General features: G+C 41.1%; 1 protein-coding gene across 2 annotated transcripts in view; it reads left to right on the plus strand.

Annotated features, from left to right (window-relative positions):
* PDXK (pyridoxal kinase) overlaps window positions 1-18,205 on the plus strand; it is a 50,456-nt gene extending 32,251 nt beyond the window's left edge. For both annotated transcript variants that reach the window (XM_069872511.1, XM_069872507.1), the window contains exons 5-11: window positions 3,025-3,071; window positions 5,319-5,404; window positions 6,036-6,081; window positions 8,691-8,802; window positions 9,443-9,579; window positions 10,146-10,212; window positions 10,972-18,205. In XM_069872511.1, the coding sequence (XP_069728612.1) occupies window positions 3,025-3,071; window positions 5,319-5,404; window positions 6,036-6,081; window positions 8,691-8,802; window positions 9,443-9,579; window positions 10,146-10,212; window positions 10,972-11,084 (608 nt within the window). In that variant the 3' untranslated portion in view covers window positions 11,085-18,205. The remainder of the gene's footprint in view (window positions 1-3,024; window positions 3,072-5,318; window positions 5,405-6,035; window positions 6,082-8,690; window positions 8,803-9,442; window positions 9,580-10,145; window positions 10,213-10,971) is intronic.
* The last annotated feature ends 1,900 nt before the right edge of the window (window positions 18,206-20,105 follow it).

A 20,105-nucleotide genomic window follows, 5' to 3' on the forward strand; every position in this document is an offset into this window, starting at 1 on the left:
GAAAAATCTTATAAAATGTAAACCAAATTTTACTAAAATGCAAACCTCTTTCTACTCATAGAAACTGAAATGCTGATCAGACATGATTTGATAACTTTGGATTTGTATTTCTTTATAGAATCATAGAATAGTTTGGGTTGTAGGTGACCTTTAAAGGCCATCTTGTCCAACCCCCCTGCAAAGAGTAGGGACATCTTCCACTAGATTGGGTTGCTCAGAGCCCCATCCAACCAGACCTTGAATGTTTCCAGGGATGAAGCATCCACCACATCTCTGGGCAACCTGTCCCAGTGTTTCACCACCCTCACTGTAAAAAATTTCTTCCTTATATCTTGTCTAAATCTGTCCCATTTTAGTTTAAAACCATTACCCCATCTCCTATCACAACAAACCCTGCTAGAAAGTTTTTCACTGCTGTTCTTACAGGCCCCATTTAAGTATTGAAAGGCCACAGTAAGGTCACCCTGGAGCCATCTGTTCTCCAGGCTGAACAACCCCAATTCTCCGAGCCATTCTTCACAGAAGAGGTATTCCATTCCTCTGATCATTTTTGTGGCCTTCCTCTGGACCCGCTCCACCAGGTCTATGTGTTTCCTATGCTGAGGACTCCAGGTGGGGTCTCACCAGAGCAGAGTAGAGGGTCAGAAATACCTTCCTCAACCTACCTGGTCACGGTTCTTTTGACGCAGTCCAGGATATGATTGGCCTTCTGGGTTGTGAGTGCACATTGCTGGCTCATGTCCAGTTTTTCATCCACCAGTACCCCTGAGTCCTTCTTGGCAGGGCTGTTCTCAATCCCTTCATTCCCAGACTGTGTTGATACCAGGGGTTGCCTCAACTCACATGCAGGACAATGCACTTGGCCTTGTTGAACCTCCTGAGGTTCATGTAGGCCCACTTCTTAAGCTCATTTGGGTCTCTCTGGATGGCATGTTGTACATCAGGCGTGTCAACCGCACCACTCAGCTTGGTGTCATCTGCAAACTTGCTGAGAGTGCACTCAATCCTGCTGTTGGTCATTGCTGAAGGTATTAAACAGTACTGGTTCCAGTATGGATGCCTGAGGGACACCACTTGTCACCAGTCTCCATCTGGACATCGAGCTGTTGACTGCTACACTCTGGATGTGATCATTCAGCCAATTCCAGATCCACTGAACAGTCCACCCATCAAAGCCATATCCCTCCAAGTTAAAGAGAAGGATGTTGTGGGGGACTATGTCAAAGGCCTTACAGAAGTCCAGATAGATTACATCCATACCTCTTCTCTTGTCCACTGATATAGTCTTTCCATCATAGAAGGCCACTAGATTGCTCAGGCAGGACTTGCCCCTGGTGAAGCTGTGCTGGCTGTCTCAAATCACCTCCCTGTCCTCCATGTGCCTTAGCTTAGCTTCTAGGAGGATCTCTTCCATGATCTTCCGTGGCAGAGAGATGAAGCTGACAGGTCAGTAGTTCCCAGGGTCCTCCTTTCTACCCTTTTTAAAAATGGGTGCAATGATTCCCATTTTCCAGTCACCAGGGACTACTTCTGACCACCATCACTTTTCAAATATCAGGGAGAGTGGCTTGGCAACTCTCCAATTGGCAATATCAGGCAATTCCCTCAGGACTCCAGGATGCATCTCATCAGGTCCCATAGACTTACATATATTCAGGTTCCTCAAATGTCACAAACCTGATTTTCTCTTAACAGTGGGGGCAGCTTTGCTCCCCCAGTCCCTGCCTTGTGGTCCATCCACTCAAGGTGTGGGAAGAGAGATTTTCAGAGAAGACTGAGGCTTCAACTATTTGTTAAGTACCTCAGCTACCTCATCTGTTGTTACCAATTCATGTTCATCAGGAGGGGTGCACAATGTTTGACCTTCCTTTAATGGCTGACATACCTGTAGATGCCCTTCTTATTCTTCTTCGCATCCCTTGCCAAGTTCAGCTTCAGCTGCACTTTAGCCTTTCTGACCCCATCCCTACACACCTGAGCAGCATTCCTATACCTTATACTCAGGATGCCTCTCTCTGCTTGGACTGCCTGTGCATTTCCTTCTTGCCCTTTAGTTTGACCAGGAAGGTCAGCTTTCTCAGCCGTGCTGAGCTCTTGCCTCCCTTTTCTGATTTCCTACGATCCTGATCGAAAGCTCTTGGTCTCTATGGAAAGCATCCTTAAAGATCTGACAGCTCAGTTCTGCTTCCTTGTCTCTGAGGGAAGATTCTCAAGAGATCTCAAGGAGTTAGTTGACTAACTCCTGGAAGGGCTCAAAGTTTGCTTTCCTAAAATTCAGGGTCCTGATTTTACTCTTTGCCTGACCTATATCCGTCAGGACTGTGAACTCCACCAGTGCGTGACCACCACAGCCCAGGTTGCCTCCTTTTTTATGTCACTAAAATCTCTTTTAATACAATGAACAATGTTCCTTTTTGAAGTACAAGACTAGGCTGTTTCCATCCTCACTTCGCAATGAAAGCTCTTGGAATATGTTGTTAATACTGCTGGTGATTCAGAAGCTGTGTGAAATGAGTATTTATATTATTACGCCAAGTATGTGTTTATGTACTTTGGCATGGATTTTTTTCATGTTTCATTAAACTAGGACTGTAGTTTCATTAAAGCAGGACTCTTTCACTGTTTCTCCCATGTTTCCTCTCCACTATACTACTCTTCCAGTGTTTTGGGTTGGTGAGTGAAGGGGAAGGCTCTTGGTGTTTTCTACAACAAAAGCCACTTTACTCCCAGCAGTCAGACCCTCTCATCCTCATTGCCTTTAGACATAACAACATGGAAGCCTGTAGGAGAGGGTGACTACAACCCTGTGACAGTTTTTTAATACTCATGCCCTGCTCTTGCAGAATTGGCAGCCAGCAAAGCTATAAATTTCAGGTTGAGTGTGCTGCAAGAGCAGTGACAGTATATGTGCTGTCAGGTGCTCAGTGCTGTCACATAGATTCTACAGTTATCTAAAACTTTTCCCTCCCACCAGGGTCTCTATAACTGTACCCCATTTCTAAAGCTAGATTTATTCTGTTGCAGTATGCGATCCAGTGATGGGTGACAAACGGAATGGAGAAGGCTCTATGGTTAGTACTTAATCTGTTTGGATTCTCTGACTGGTGAATATTTGCTATATAAAGATGTTTAAAATGTATTAATTTTTAAAGATGAAAACTAAACTACTTTACCCAAGTGCGGTTGGATCCCAGCATCAAGTAAGTTTATACTTTAATTTCCTGTATTTGAATGAATTTAGTATCTGGGAAGAATGGTAGCTGCATAGCCTTGGAATTATTTCTAACTCTCTGCTGAGACAACAGGTGGAATATAGACCCTTCTGCAGGAAAATACCCTCCTGCTCCCCCTCCTTGTTTCACTGAAGTTCTCTTGTCTTCTGTTAAGAGCTCTTTTTTGGTTGGTATCCTAGCTGGCATTGTCAGTGATCGTGTGAATTGACATGCCACTTGAACCTAAATGAAGATGACTTATTTCATGTGAGATCCAGCAGCTGTTAGTCATTGGGCCGTGTTCGGTGGCAGAAAGATTGTGTGTGCCAACACCAGACTGCATACTGACAAAGAAATATTTCTTTTTTGATCAAAACTAGCAAATAATTCCAGTAAAAATGTGATGTGCGAAGACATTAGCAGTAATGATATTTTATGTTTTCTTCCACCTTAGCTAGTCATGCACTATGAATTCTTCTTCGTCCTTGTACCTGTTTGCAGTTTACCTGCTCATAAAACTTCATGTGAAGTAGAACTTAGTAATAAATTTGCTATTGCTTTTGTGTTCTATTCTTTCATGTCACATCTATACCAATATTTATTGTCCTTGGCTTTTTCTAACAAGGCAGAGCTCTAGCCACTGTAGAGTCACCTTGCAAAGCTTTATCTCCTTGGAAGAAGTCATAACCGTGTTTTGAGTGAAAGATGAGGTAGATGGAAGATGAGGAGAGTATTTAACATGCAACCCACCTACTCATTCCTGGCATTTTAAAAAGTTTTAAAATCGTTATTTAAAATGCCTCCATTTGATCTAGCCTTGCATTTCTGTCTAAAGGCAGAGTCCCAGTGACGTTGTCGCTTCACCATGGCTACATGAGTGAGCTCAGTATCAGTATCCCAGGTGTTGTGGTAGCACCTAGAGGTCAGCACTGTGGTGTGGTTGTACCTGCTGCTGATAGAACTGGAATGGGAGACAGTAGCGCAAATGGGCACGTGCACCCTGCCCTGCGTAATTATGAGACCAACAGAGAAAATACAACATGGACTAAAGGGGTTATTAATCCTGATACAGGAAATGGGATTCTGCCCAAGACTTTTTAACTGCTACTAGTTAAAAGTTAACTTTTAATAGAGGTTTTGTTAAATTGAGTTACAACACGACTCAGGAAGGTGAGGTGTCCCTTGTACCTGTCTAATCCAAACTCCTAGCTGAGCCCCAGTGTGTGCCAAAACAGCTGATGCTTCTCAGTTGGCTCCTGTTACATCTTGGTGTATGTCACTTGCTTAGACAACCAATCTCCCTTCACTGATGAGCCATATTTAGCTAATGAAGATGGGATAGAGGTGGAACAAATGGGCAGAAACAGGCTCTTATTAGTTGAAGGCCTGATTCTGCAGACAGCAAAGTGTGCTAGTGTTTTGATAGACTTGGGTGCAACACAAACAAAATACGTTTAATGTTTTAAAAATGATTTTTAATTTTAATTAAAAATCTTTTAATTTTAAATATTTTATTGGAACTACTTCATAGATTAAGTTTACTGAACAAATTACAAATCTGATTCCTGCTCACACATACTGAGGTATAGCACACCCTAGAAATACTTTGCATTGAAAGGAGGCAAAATTACACATAGCATGGATATTACTTTTTCCTAAGCCCCACAATAACAACACAATCCATACGGGCACACACTGCCTCAGGAAAGGGCCACTGTACTGTTCATACAACAAAGTAGTTTCTTTTGGAGATAAGGACATGGGAAAGGGTTCTTTTTGGCACACTGTATTTTCTCATGCTGCTGTGTCACCTTGGTGAGAGGGAACCCGAAAGCAATTTATTCAGACACTGCTTCCTTTTAATGCTGCCAGTTTAGGCCTGTCTCCTTAGCAGTGCTTCCCATCACCTCCAGTAAAAGAAGGGCTGTTGGTTGTACTGTCACCAGCTGGAGGACACACTGCTGCTTTTGGTACTGCTGTGTAACAGTACACTGAGAGCCGTCAGGTGGCTCGGTGACAGCTTGAATGGTAGTTGATGGAAGGAGAGTTGCAGTCCCACGGCTCTGATGCTGATGTCAACATTTGATACCGTTTCTTCTCCCCTAGTACGTGCCCAAGGATCTCCTCCCAGTCTACAGGGACAAAATTGTACCTGTTGCTGATATCATTACTCCTAACCAGTTTGAAGCTGAGTAAGTACTTGATTCCTTTTGTAGCCAAAAGCAGGGGAAACTTTTATTTGCCTCACTACAGTGCAGTATGTATATGTATGTTGGGGTTTTCCCTTTCCCTTTCCCTTTCCCTTTCCCTTTCCCTTTCCCTTTCCCTTTCCCTTTCCCTTTCCCTTTCCCTTTCCCTTTCCCTACAATCTGAAATAATTTCGCTCACACCCCCCGATTAGATTCAGAAATACCACCATGGCAACATCTCCTAGGAGTTCAGAGTTTAAATACCTCCTGCCTGTCCTGTCTACCTAGCTGACACTCTTGGGCCAAGAGATTTTCTGTTGTAAGGTGTCACAGGCTGTCCCCATAAGGGAAGGGAGCAGCTGCCTAGGAGACAGTGAGGACACTTTTGAGGGAATTTTACGATACAGGGGTCTCTACAGGAGGCAGGTTCGGACAGGTGTGAGTCCATTTCAGAAGCACTGCACATCTGTGCGCATAACTCTTAAAGACAGCGGTCTGGCACAGCAGACGGTGTAGCTACCAACCATCTAAGCCTGTGCGGTGCAGTCCAAGCTTTGCTCCTTCGAAAGAGTAAACAAAGCTGTCATTGCCTGGAGAGCCTGCGTTCTATTTAAGATTTCTGTTTCACTCTCAGGTTACTCACGGGCAGAAAGATTTACACAGAAAAAGACGCTCTAGAGGTAAGTAGGCAAGGTGTAGGATGTGTAAGATCTCTTTCTATATTCCTCCCTGCAGTGCTGCAGTTCAGTATTTGTCTTTGACCTCTATTGTTTCTCTCCCTTTGTCATTAAAGCTTGTGCACTCCTAGGTGCAAAACACTTTCTGTTCTAGTGTCAGACTTCCGAACAAACGAGAGAACTACAGATAAAGGCATCACAGTGGTAAGGAGTAGATCTCTGTGAGCTCGTTTTCCTGAAGTGTTAGAAGGGGCAGCAGCAGCGCACATGGCAAGTAACCAGCCAACACGCTGAAAATCCCTGGTGACCTTGGACGTTAGAAACTTGCATGAGTCGCTCCCTCTGCTGTCCACATGAGAGTCGTGCAACAGCAGTGCGAGGGTTAGGAGTGTTTCTCATTCTCCTATACAGACTGTTTGCAAGGAAGAGAGGTTACGAGCAAGCTCTTACAAGGATTAATTGAATACATTCTGAATCTCTTCCTGATGGTGTTTGCTGGTGCTGTTTCTCTTCCCTAAATTGACCCAAAGTGGGTAAGAATTGGGTTGCAAAAGGATAGCTTGCATAGATAAGAAACTAGACTGGGAGTTATGGCCTTTGGGTACGTCCTGGTGGAACACCGACAAATCCACAGCATTGGCAGCTGCTGTCGTCACCATAAGAAGATGATAGGTGATCCACAAGTACTCTGTAATGAGGTGTAAGGATTTACCCTTTTACACAAACTGAAGAATACAAAAGTTCAGGGCTAGTGATAAGGGAGAAAATAGGAATATGGTTTTATTGGTGTCTTGAGAATGGCTGAGCTCTTTGTTTTGTTGACAAGTCAAGTGCTTTCGTAATGGACTGGTGTTACTTCTTCCAGTTTAGTTTTGAGCTTCAAAGGATCAGAAGATCTTTACACAAACAGCAGCTGTGGTGGCACCCTGGAGAGTAGCTGGGGTGTGTGAGCTCAAATGTTTGTTGTTTTTTTCTCCAGCAACATCATGAAACATGGATTGATCACCATCTCTTCACAGCAGGAAGCAACTCCAAAGAACTCAGCAGTTTTAATTTCCGCCTTCACCCTTACCCCCCATTTTTTACATTACCCCACTCTGCTGGGTAAGGCTGATGAACTGTGTTTCATGCCACTAGCTGCTAACTACAGCTCAGTTCTTCTATTCTCATTCTTACCAGTGGAACCACAGTATTGAGAACAACACTGTTAGCTAAGCAGCTATTAGTTTTAGGTTTGCCTATTTCAGCTCCAAACATGATTTGCCTGTGCTAAACAATTTTAAAAGTTAGTTTTCTGATTCATGTGGTAGCTCTTATTTGTGGCAGGTCTTAAAAAAATCTCTTCGAAACAGATGGATTTATACTTAGGAATGGAAACATTTTTAAAATAGTTTCTTGCAGGGTATTATATTTTAATCTGTCTGTCTCCCCAGCTGCGTGTCATATATAGGTCTATCCTTCTGAGTAATAATCCATGGTGAAATTTGTCTCTTTTGGAGGTGGTAGGAATTCTGATATTTTCTGTGGTGACATGCTTTCATTCATTTCTTCAGCAAGACTAGTGAGAACAGTGTAGTCTTCTAACATAAAACTAGATTTGACATAGTATTAAAGTAGAAGGGGTGAAGTCCTACTACTAGTAATACTGGTGATTAGGTTCTTGGTGAATTGTGACTGAGAAATTAAATTTAGTTTAATGTGACTTCACAGGTTGATTATGTCAGTATATGCTAGTGGATTTACTGCGTCTGTAAAACCCGACTGAAAGGGGTTTGAAAGTTGAAGATACCTGGAGGCTTAGACAAGAAAGAAAAGGAATAAAGAAGTAAAAAATAGCAGAAATAAATCCTTATCATTCAGCTGCTCATGAGTCATAGCTAGCCCGAGAGGATTTGTAGTTAAACTCTTTTGGGAGAATCAATATTTTATGTGTTTTAGACTAAACTCATTATTGAAGTCATTCTTTATTCTGTGGAATCAAAATTACTTATGTAGCTACCAATTGTGATACCAAAAGTAGAGCATTAATGAGTTTAAGTGAGGAACACTTAAACAGACGAGAAATACACCTGCAAAGGTACATAATTTACAGGTGTAACTTGGACGTTGAAACAGAATGAGAAAGGAAGATAGAGACAGATACACTCGTGCCTCTGATTTAGCTCTTTAACTCTTTGTTTTTGCTAACTCTTAAAGTAGTAGCTAATCAAGACTTCATGACCTGGAGTTACTGGCTTTCTGTCAAGTGTTTCGAACTGCCAGCTCTGGTGCATGTGTCTGTATATTTGTTCTCTTGTTCTTTTGGTAATATGTTCTGAAAACATGATGCGAACAAAAACTGCAGTCACAGCTGAAACAGAGAATTCTCTTCAGAGGAACATCCAAAAATAATAGAGAGATGCCTGTATATTTTAACAACTGTGTATGTTTAATTATGGATGTTTTGATTCCTCTATTTCAAGTTATTTCCCCTAATTCAAGTGAATTCTTTTAGTAGAAACTGTTTTCTGTTACCAAAACAAGAGTTTGTAAAAAATCCTATGCCCTAGGAATGATGTGAGGTTTAATCAACACATGCATTCACTGTATCCTGTCTTTTTGCACATGGAAAGGTAATGGATATGCTCCATGCCATGGGACCAGAGACTGTAGTGATCACAAGCTCAGATCTACAGGCGCCTCTAGGAAACGACTACCTGATTGCTCTGGGAAGCCACAGAAAAAGTACGTCATGAACTGTGCTTTCTTTTAACCTGTTCTATGCTTTCAGTTCCTTTGTAAAGACCTGGTTTCATCAGACGATCTGTATGTGGGCATCACATTCTGGACTGCTGAAAGTCTAAAAAAGTCTTGATATTTAAAACAGATTCCACTAAGAATCAGTCAGGGGATCTTGGCACTCTACAGTTGCCATGACTGGAATAAATCTGGTTATTCCAAGGGTGGCTACAATATGACACATGGGTCAGACGTTCTTTACTGATGTCAAAGCTGCTCTTGTGTCTCCATACAACCCAGAGGTACTCTCAATTACGGTTTGGGATGTTGCATCTAGGATTCAGCAGTCTCCATAAATACGTGGTTTCCTGAGCAACCTGCTGCTCTCAAAATGAGAATAGGTGGTTCTCAATGCCTCGTGAAAATGAAGGTGCTGGTTACCAACTCCTTAAGTGAAGTATGTACACCATGTAAACTGTAAATGCTTATCCCAACTTGGCAAAGGTTTGAAAGGTTACACCTTTTAAAAGAGATGGTGCAAAGGTTCCAAACAACAAAGGAATTAAAATCTGGTGATTGCTTTTAAATTATGGTAAATGCCATTGTATTAATTGCTGTCTCTGTTATTTAACTGTTTGTGTTGTAGCTAAAACAGATGGTACCAAGATGACACAGAGAATTCGAGTGGAGTCTCCTAAAGTGGATGCTGTCTTCGTTGGAACAGGAGACTTGTTTGCTGCTATGCTTTTGGCATGGACACATAAGCATCCAAACAACTTTAAGGTGTGGGAGAAGTTCTTCATCTCTCTGAAAGTTTTGACTATGTTCGTTTTTTTTTTTAAATTACTTTAAATCCTTGACATTATTTAAAGACTCTTTTCTGGTTTGGCTTTTTTTCCTCACCTCAGAGGAAAAAAGCAAGATTTCCCATTTGCCAAACCATTTTAGCTTATGCAACTTTAGACGATCACATTTCACTTACATGGATTTTGTAATTTTGCCAAATAAGATGATGTTCTCACTAGACAGAGAGAGGCTGCATACATGTTTGTAATTATATTTTTTAACCTTACTTCATAATAAGCACTGAAAATCATTTATCACATCTATTTTGCTATTTCTTTCCCTTAAACACACAGAGTCCTCAATACAGTTATATAGTTTCTAATACCTCTTCTGGGAGAATTAAGGGAATCTAATTTTTTTTTTCCCAAACTCTGCGTTACATAGTTGTCATCCAGCTAGCATCTTGTTGGTCATTGTCTCTTAATAGCAGTATTTTTGAAATAATAATATTAAGCTAGGCAGCTGAAGATTTACTACAGCCTGAATATATTATGTTAATGCAGGTGGCGTGTGAAAAGACTGCGTCAGCCATGCAACATGTTCTGCAAAGGACCATTAAGAGTGCAAAAGGTAACTCATTCAAACCTTGTTCCCTTATTCCACCTGGATTTGCATCAGAAGAAACAGTCGAAGAGCTTTCTGGGTTTCCTGACTGAAGGCAGCCCTTGGTGCAGAAGCAGCCAGAGGATTTACAGAATGAGAGCTTGTCAGCCTAGTCAGTGCATGTTCCTTACTGTGTCCTCCAAGCCTATTTTTGACCACAGCTGACTGAAGATGTCACTGTTCAGCATGTAGTGGGACTACAGTCATGCTGACTGCTCTTGATCACTTTGCAAAACAGCGTCAGGAGAACTTGAGGAAATGCTGAGTTTGACGAGCAAGAGAGCTTCTCTTTTAAGCGTTGCTCGCTCACTTTCCCTTGAGTGCCTGAGTTTAGTATTGAGAAGGTCTCTATTAACTAATAATAAACTCTCTGTTTGCTGTGTCAGCCATGTGAGGAGCAATTTTTTTCAGCTCCTCTCCCCTTGGAGTTCCCATGTTTTCAGTTCCTAAGGAGATCCAGATAGGATCTGTGTGTTCTGGGAGCATGTGTGTGTCACTTTCTAATAATAGCAGAGCTTTGTTTCTTTGCTCGAGAGAGACACATAACAGGGGTGATAGAAATCACAGTGCTGGCCTGGATCTTCCACTTTGGAAGCTTTTAGCAAGGTGTAGTAAGGGAAACTGGGGAGGGGAAGAGGATAGAAAAAAAGGTGGGGTAACAGAACAATGTAACTTCTTTCTTTTTATACTGCTGTTTTTAATGACATTGTCATGTCATCTTTTTAGTGCAAGCTGGAGAAGGAAACAAACCAAACTCAGCCCAGCTGGAACTGAGAATGGTCCAAAGCAAAAAGGACATAGAAAACCCAGAGATCATAGTGAAAGCCACTGTGTTATAAAGGCTGTACATCTCCAACAACGCACAATGTATTGATGTCCTCATTTCTTTCCTGTAAATTGTAATATTTGCCTTAGATCTGTGAACAGAAACCTGACTTTCATGAAGTAGTGCCCAGCATAGGCAGATATCCACTCTCAAACATATGCGCTGGCCTTGCTCGGTTTTAAAAACAGAACAGTTAGCGTGCATTGAAGCATATTACCAGGTATCAAAATGGCTGTCAAATTCACTTAGTCTGTGTAATTACCCATGGCAAGAGAGTACAATGTTCCTGCCTTGCCAAAGACTTCAGTTGTGAATTTGCTAATGGAATGCTTGACTGACTGGAAAATATATTTCAAGATGGCATCTAGTGCCAATGGAGCTGGCTCCATGCTCCCTTTTCCTGGAGATATCTGGTTACCTGCTCTGGTATTCAGTATCTCAGCTGCTATGAAACTAAGCAGGGTTAAAACTACACACAAAGTTCTGGTTGTGTGTGGGAGTACTTTGAAGATGTTTGGCATTTAAGTTCTCTGAAGTGACCTTGAGGTGTTATTCTGTTACTGATAACTGCTCCTGTTTCTTGTCTGTGAACAGCTGCATGGGTTCAGCTGCACGGTTTCAGTTTTTGCAGGTACTGGCTGCTTATTTTTCATGTCTCTGGGTGCCCACATGATTTTCTTCCAAAAGCTGCTCCAGAAACGTTGTCTTTGATAGATTGATATTTTTATTCAGTAGCACTGATTAGAAGTTTGTAGTTCTACCTCGGAGGCCAGGTTTGATTCATTTTAATTAAAGACAAACATTCTGTAAGGACGAAAGAGAAAGCAGCTCTTACCCTGAAAGGTGACTACCTTAGTTTGTTCCTGGGTGGACGTATTCAGAGACTACATGTCCACTTAACAGTAGTGAGCACTATTGCCAGGCTTATTAATGAAGCAATGTGGTAAAAGTAATACTTTTAGTTTAGTAAGGTTTAGTAAGTTGCATATGTTTACTAAATGCAGTGAAACATACAGAATTAATTCGTTTATAATGTAAGTCTCTGAAGCCTATGCTGATTAGGGATTACAGAAATGCATTATTATTAATGCATCTTTATTGCAAAATTCTGCTTCATAGTGCTTCAAAATGGGATTCTTAATAATTTCAGCATCCTGTGCATCACAGCCACATATTATACCAGTAGGGCAGATATGCTGATAGGTACTGATTACTCATACTTCTGAATGATTTTTGTATGGGACTGAGGTTCTTACTTCTCCCAAGATGAGATCTAGTGTGTTGTTAAATCCAGATTCAGTTGATGAGCTTTACTTGTCTCAGATGGCATAGGGACATTAAAATTGCATTTCTGCTTGCAGTGACACAAAGGGAATGTGCATTAGCGGAAAGGACTCATTTTTTCTTGATTACTTGAGTATGCTGAAGAAACTCACTCTTGGATATCTCCCATAAGATAACTTTCCTGCATCTTCCTCATCACGCCCGCTGGGCTGATAGTGTCACTTACATAGCTTGGAAGTCCCCAAAAGAGCTTGTTTGGAGATTGCTTTGGCCACTGTGCTCTTCACTTATCCCACTGTTTTTATGGATCTTCTGCCATTGTAAAAGTTAATTGGTTTTAGCTAGTAGAAGAGTCATTTGTCCTTAGAGTGAATTTTTAGCTGAAAAGATAATTTTATAATAGGGTAAGATTTCATAATTAAGACATTTCTGAAATCCCTCATTTTCACTATCTCTGAAGTAAATGAGATGAACACCTTTTGCAGTAAATTTAAGAGTCAAACTTCAGGCTTTCGCTCTCTACAACTAATAATAATTTTATTTCCTCTCATGCATTTGCCATTAAAAATGAAAGAAAAAATCATGAGACTTGAGAATTTTGAGAAAGAAAAAAACCAGAAATTACCTATAAAATGTGACTCTACTGCCGCAAGTTTTAGTAACTACTGCCATGAAATAAGTTTCTAGCAATAATAATTTTGGTGATGCGAGCAGTTGCTAAAATTAGCAGTCAATAACTGAGATGAGATCATGGCTGATATCCAACATGTAAAAAGACATGAGGTATCTTAACAGTGTGTATAAATACCTGATGAGAAGCAGTGAGGAAGAAGGAGCCAGGCTTTTCTCATTGGTGCCCAACAGACAATGGGCACAAACTGAAATACAAGAAATTCCATTTCAACATGAAAAATATATAATTCACTCCGAGGGTGATCAAACACTGGCACAGGTTGCTCAAAGAGGTTGTGGAGTCTCCATCCTTGGAAATATTCAAAACCTGACTGAACACGACCCTGTACTTGACCCTGCTTGCACAGTGGGGTTGGACTTAGATGATCGCCAGAGGTCCCCTTCAACCTCAACCATTCTGTGACTGTGAACTAAAACACATTGCCTTTCTTTGCAGCAGTGTTATTTTTAAATGATGCAAATTTTTTTTTTCTTCCTGAGACACAAGCTTCTGGATAGGCTAGAAAATAGCTCAATATTAATAATTTGCCTCCTTTATTAGATAAGCTGCTTTTTGCTTGGGCAGTTGTGCCAGGAATAAAATTGCCTTTTTTGAGATAGTTGCTTTCAGCAAAGGTATTTAAATATTGTAGCTGGCGATGCATTCCAGCAGTTGAACACAAAAGGATTTTACCTGTTTCTAGCATTGATTAAAGAAATAGTGCATGCCATATTCCAAACATAACTATGAGTTATTTTATCTCTTAAAATTAGGCTATTTCACATGGGTTTCTGATCCCTACTATCCTTTAGGGAAGAGAGGATCAAGGTACTGAACTTCCCTGCCTGCACATATCATGGTCAGCTTTGCAGCATTATGCTTGACACCCTCACCTAGCTGTATCCAGTTTTGCAGCTCCTATGTGTCACGTAAAAAAATCTTCAGATGACCAAGCTTTGAGACCTCTACTGTGTCCATAAGATTGCCAAGAATTAGATGGATCCCAGGAACAGTTCACACGCAGTAAATGGCACTTGGTTTTTACGGTCCCACAGTTCCAGCACAGATCTTAGCTTGGTCTGGAAGCAGCTCCTGGTGCGTTACCCAGTGGCCCCTGCACCAGCATTATCTTCATTGCCAGTCAGGTAACACCACCTGGCTTGGGAGCCACATGGAGCCAAAGTGAGAGCCATGTGGTGGCCATCTCTGCGCTAGTGCTGTGCAAAGTTGAGGTTCTTCAGCTCTTCATATCAGGGGGATCAACAGGAGAGGGAAGCACAAAATTGGCCTTTTAATTTTATTTTTTTTTAAAGCAGCAATAAGTATGCACTGTCAGAATTTGCTGTCGAAAGAAACTACCTGTTGTTACGTGTGTACTACAGAAAAGTCCTCTTAGTAAGTGTGAGACAGCGCAAAATTTTTTTTTTTTGCTACTAAGGAAAATAGACTTTAACATGGGAATTGAGAGAAAGGCAAGGGCTGGTTTTCTCTGAAATAAAGCAGTTTGGAATTCAGGAAACTTAAAGCTACCTTGCAAAAAAGATTTTATCTGTAAACCATAATCAGTGTGATCTTGCCATAAAAAAGAAAGCATTATGTTTGTTGGAGCAGCTTATACTTGTCCAGTGTGATCTTTTCCCACTCCTTCAAAGAATGGATCTTTTCAGAAATTCACACCTTCCTTAGGTCTGTCACATATCCATGTTAAAAAAAAAAAAAGGGATAATGATACTAATGTGCTCAATTTGCAAAAGTTCATTTTTTGCCGTAGCTGGATTCTGTAGCAATAGGCTGCTTGCTTCTTTGCTTCTTGTGCTGAAGTCCCTGGGAGCTGCTCATACATTATGTGTTTTAAACTCCCACTGACCTCATCTAAATTAGGTCAGGTTTATGTCTTCAGTGAAGCATTGGGCTTAACTTCTCTTGCCAGGAGTAAACATCAGAAATGACCTGTAAATACATTCTGCAGCTAACTTTCTGTAGTCACAAGAGGTTAACAGGTATTTTTAAATGTCAAGGTATACATACTTATTACCTAGTGGATTTTTATTTGTTCAGAGTTGCACAGTGCTTTTTCATAATTTTTTGAGAACGAAATTCAAAGAGAGTCCTGTCCAATCTCTTATTCCTTCCTCTCCTCCTGCATATAATACCTATATCTGTTTCTGAGTCCCTGCTGTCTTTCTGGTACAGCTGCCCACTATTTAAGAGCTGTAGGAGAATTATCGGGGTTGTCTGATCCACTTGCAGATCTCTAAGTAAAGAAAAATGGTTAGTCTGAACTAGTTTAGGTACCAGTTGATTACAGAATGAGCGCTTTAGCGCAGAGAATGGAGTCAATAACTAATGGATATTCTTCCACGACCGTCCTAACAGCAGGAAAGGTGTCTGTAACCCATCTGTCCAGTATGCACCAGTTAGGGACTGCTGACTTGGCTGCCATGCATACTCCCATATGTACGTGTGAAGTTAGCAGCAAAGGACACCTCTAATACTGAAGTACACGTATGCATGGGAGCAGTGTATGCTTTCTGTTTGTGTCCAGTCAACTTCCCCACCATTCTTTCTTTTCTTACTGGAAGTATTTTTTTGATGGATCCCTTTTATTCTGGAATGAACTTTGCAGTGTATGTGGCCAGCCATTTTGATTACTGCGAGTTGCACTCATTTGCAGAGCCATTATGCAGGAGAACCCAAAAGTTGTTTACAAACGATCTACTCTATTCTGGGCCTGGATTAATCTCTACTTGCTTAAAATTCCCGTGTTCTCTTTTGGGACATGTGCATAAAGACATTGTGCTAAAATCAGCGCTATTCACACATGATATATACATCTATGAAATCTGCAGTATGAATCGTTAATGTTTGTTTGCTGATTTATGTCGTAAACGGGAGATATCTGTAATCAATGCGTTATACAAAAGAATCAGAGGACCAAGGTTTCCAGCTACTCATACTGCCTTTTTGAGTATCTTAACTGTGTCTTGATTGGATGGTGTTAACTTGTTGTCTGAGACTGTTATGGTGATTGTATTGATTAATTTTATTTTAAAATACATGGCAAGGAAGATTGTAATAAAAGCATCTACATTTAATATACTGTGCACACACAAATTGTTAGATCCTATTTTTGAATATGTTCATCATTTCGGAATTAAAAGAACAGTTTGGTAGTCTTGCTGAATAAAGTGGATGTAATTAAAGGTTTCCTTTGTTATAACCTAGTGTAGAGAAAGGATATTTAATGGAAGAGCACACATTTGTGCACTGCAATCACCTCATTGTCAACCAGTAGGTATGTGGAAGCGAGTAAAGTTTTTAAGAAGTTTCATGGGAAGACAACTGCTGGCATTCTGCTCTTGTGTGCCTCTTACTTGCGTGCATAGAACCTCTCTGTGTTGTGCTTTTTATTCCTGCATACAAGGTGAGAAGAGGGGCTTGGAGAAAAAGAACCACGAGCTCTCTTTCTTGAGCAGGATTTAGCTGCGCTCCCCTTCACAGGATAATTTTTATATCGCTGCGTAGGTTAGAGCACACAAGACTATCTGCAGTAGGAAACAATTGTTCCTGCAAGTCAGAGCAAGTGCTTCTGTCAGCACTTAGAGTATCTCTGCTGTGGCAGTGTTTTGCAAGAGTAAGGGGGCAGATATCCAGTTTAATGAGGGCACTGGTTATTGGAGAAGGTGCTACATCATTTTGCTTATGTCCCCTGGAGAAGTTTTGCTTTTATTTGTACTGAAGAAAACCACCTCTCTTGAGTGAAGGTCTTTGCCTGTTTAAAGAGTTATTTTAGAAGCTGAGACCAAAGTGTTAGAAATTTCAGTCACTCTGAAACCAAAATATTTCCTTATAAATGGGAACACAACCCCGTCTTTTACATCCCATTGCAGCCCCACTGGCCCACTAACCAGACATTCAGCTCCTGTTAGAATCACAGGATAAGACTATTCAGAGAGCTGCTCTTCATGAAAGGCATTTGCTTCTGGTAAGTGAGAGCCTGCTGCTGAACAGCTTTGTAGCTCTCTAAAATGTGTCCATTAAAGACACACATCAACCATGGAAACTTAAGCTTTGAGGTGTTCAATCGCAGCCCTGAAAGTAGCTCTTCTCTTTTAAATGAATGAGTTAAACAGCAAGTTTAGACATGCGTGCAGGAGCAGGTTTAAGGTAGATCCACAAGGTACAATCAGTAACTGGAGGAGTGTGCCCTAAGCTGCCCAGCGAAGGGTGTTGAAGGCAGAATGCAAGGGAGCTGCTGTAGTCAGCACACTTTTTCAGGGCAGCCCAAGATAGTTTCTCACATTTTAGAGAAGGGAAGAATGCGGTTTGGCTTTCATCAGGTTAGGAAAGCTCCTGTCTGGTTCACTAGTAAAGCAGCGCCAGATGACAGTGGCCCAGCCACCAGTTTGGTGCTTCTACTGCTCCAGTAGCAGTGGACTCTGAGGCAAATGGGATGCTCCCAAGCACGCTCCTAAATAAGCATGAATTCCTGACTTAGTGCCTCCACAGTGCAAATAAGAAGAATAAATCCACAGTTAGCAGAGCAGTGAACAAGGCAGCACATTATCCAGATAGAGAAAACCAGCAATATGAGAAGGCTGTGCCATATGTTACTACCGAAATCACATGTACTCCTTACCTATTGCCTTTGTGGTTGCATTATTATTTAGAAAAATCTGTGTGTAGAAGAGTGTAATACATGTACTCCGTGTGTATGTGTGTGTATGTTGAAGCTTTCTTTGCAATGTGGTGGGGATGGGGAACAGAACTTGGGGGCTGGCTGTGTAGGCCTTCAGGATGTGAGCAGAAGGTCTTAAGAGAATTATATTTTTATAGATTGTGCTGCAGCTTTGGGTCCCAGCCACACATGGGCTTTTCTTCCAAGAAAGTAAAATGATATGGAAAGAGTCAGGTGGCTGTAATAAAGTAGGGATAGTACAACCCCACCAGCCCTGGACAAACAGAATAACTTAATAAAAGATGCCTTTTTAAGTAATATTTTTTTAGTGCTGAACTGTTAAACAAAGAAATACTTATGAGCAAACTTTCTATGTACCTAAAATTTGTGTGATGCTTTGTACTGACTAGGTGGACCTATTACATGTTTACATATCTTAATGATTGTCCTCGAGGCGTAGGTAGTAATTCAATGACTTTTATGCCAGAAAAAAAAGAAATGAAGTTCTGTGTAATAGCAAATTATTTAAATTCTAATGAAACTGTAGGCTTTTGTAGTATTTATGTACTTTCCTGGTTGGCGGTTACGAGCTGTATTCTTTCTGCAGTAAGGCTTGTTCGCTTGATTGTAGAGAGAGGCAATAGGATGGTAGGATACCATTGTTTAAAAAGAAAACCCTAAATATTGCTACCTTATCCATTATAAAATCAGCTAAATTGTGGCATAAGCCTGAAATTTAGATTTTGAATTGGAATAAAAAACTACATCTAGGACACATTAAAAATAGGTGAGGGAGTTTATTTATTTAAATAAGACTGGGGAATCTTAACAAGTGCTTAATAGCAACATGTGAATGGACAAGCCAGGAAACTGGAACAAAAGTAGCCTGGTCACGTTTTATGAACCTGCTTGAGCTAACTTCAGAGCTTGTACTGAATGTGCAACAGAGAGACAGGTAGGATAGTGGGATAAAGTGAAGATTTTTTTTTCCATGTAGTTTGTCAGTTGTAATAGTGCGAAGTTTTTAGTAGGGTGACCTTTCAGAAGAATTGAGTTACTAGTAAAATCCCATTCAGTCAAAAGGAGGTAAGCTGTTGGCATGTTTGAAAATCAGAGCATGATTTTTTTCATCTTGCTGTACATACTGGTGTCTTCGTTCTTGAAGGTCTGAGAGACCAGGGCTAAAGCACAACCGTCCATTTATTTATTTATTTATACTTATTTTGGTTGTCATTTGAGGGCAAGGGTCTGCAACATCAATCTGTTTGTGGAGTATGACCCTCCACTGAATATTGTGCTCCTGCTGCAACAGTTGGTGAGCTGGAAAAACCAAGCATCATTTATTATGTGTCTTTTGATAAATACGGCAGCATCCTCACCACACTTCTGAATAAATCCTAAGGTGTTTAAGGCACGTGTGGATGAGATGCTAAGGGGCATGGTTTAGTGTTTGGTAGGAATGGTTGGACTCGATGATCCAGTGGGTCTCTTCCAACCTGGTTATTCTATGATTCTATGAAATCTCTACTGCAAAATGTAGAGGAGAATTTATCAGAAGTTTTTCTCTAGTGAGTTCCCGAGTTCTGAATATGTTAAGAGAGAAGTACTTCTGCTTTGCTGAGTTAGCCAGAAAAATATCAGAGAGATTAATAATGCATTGTCGAGGAGAGAGGCTACAGAAGGGAACAGCTATGTTTTGTGTGCTTCGCTCTGCCTGGCTTTTTCTCCCCTGGGAATCTGTGGGTGCAATATCCCCGTGGTGGTGACAGTGACAGTTTTGCCTGCACCCTCCCTTGGGGGAAATGCAGCAGAGCTATTCTGAGCAAGTGGGAGAGGAGGTCTATGTGAAGTTGTTGGGCTGCTCATTTCGAAGTGCTGCACCAAAGCTCTAGTTTAGCGCAACTCTGTCTGCACTTTAAAAGCACGTGATGAACAGCACGCTGCTATCCTGGTTGCATTGTAGGCTGTGAGGGTATTCATGCTTCTCCCTGTTTTAGGAACCTAATTTAGCCACGTGATTACCCTAGACTTCATCTGTAGACCATGGAGAACAGGTGATTTATTCAGATGATTTAGGCTAGGCTTTTGTTCTTTGGAAAAGAAAGGCAGAGAATTATCAGCTTCTATGATAGATCTAACTTGTCCAACTCAGCTACACCATAAAACTGCACTCAAACCTTCCTCTCCCACCACTTTTGCTGGCCCTAATACTTGCCTGCCCCGTAATGAGTGAGGTGAAGTGAAGGAGCTAAAACCACCAGGGAATTTATCCAGCCAAACCCCTTGAAAATTTCATTTCCTTTAGTTCCATAAACCTTCTTACCCTGGGAACAGATAAGCACTTGTGCCGCTGCTAGGGAGAGGCTGGGAAGGTGCAGCTGGACAAAATGGGGGAGAAT

Source organism: Phaenicophaeus curvirostris, chromosome 1 (assembly GCF_032191515.1).
Source record: "Phaenicophaeus curvirostris isolate KB17595 chromosome 1, BPBGC_Pcur_1.0, whole genome shotgun sequence".
NCBI classification, from domain to species: Eukaryota; Metazoa; Chordata; class Aves; order Cuculiformes; family Cuculidae; genus Phaenicophaeus; species Phaenicophaeus curvirostris.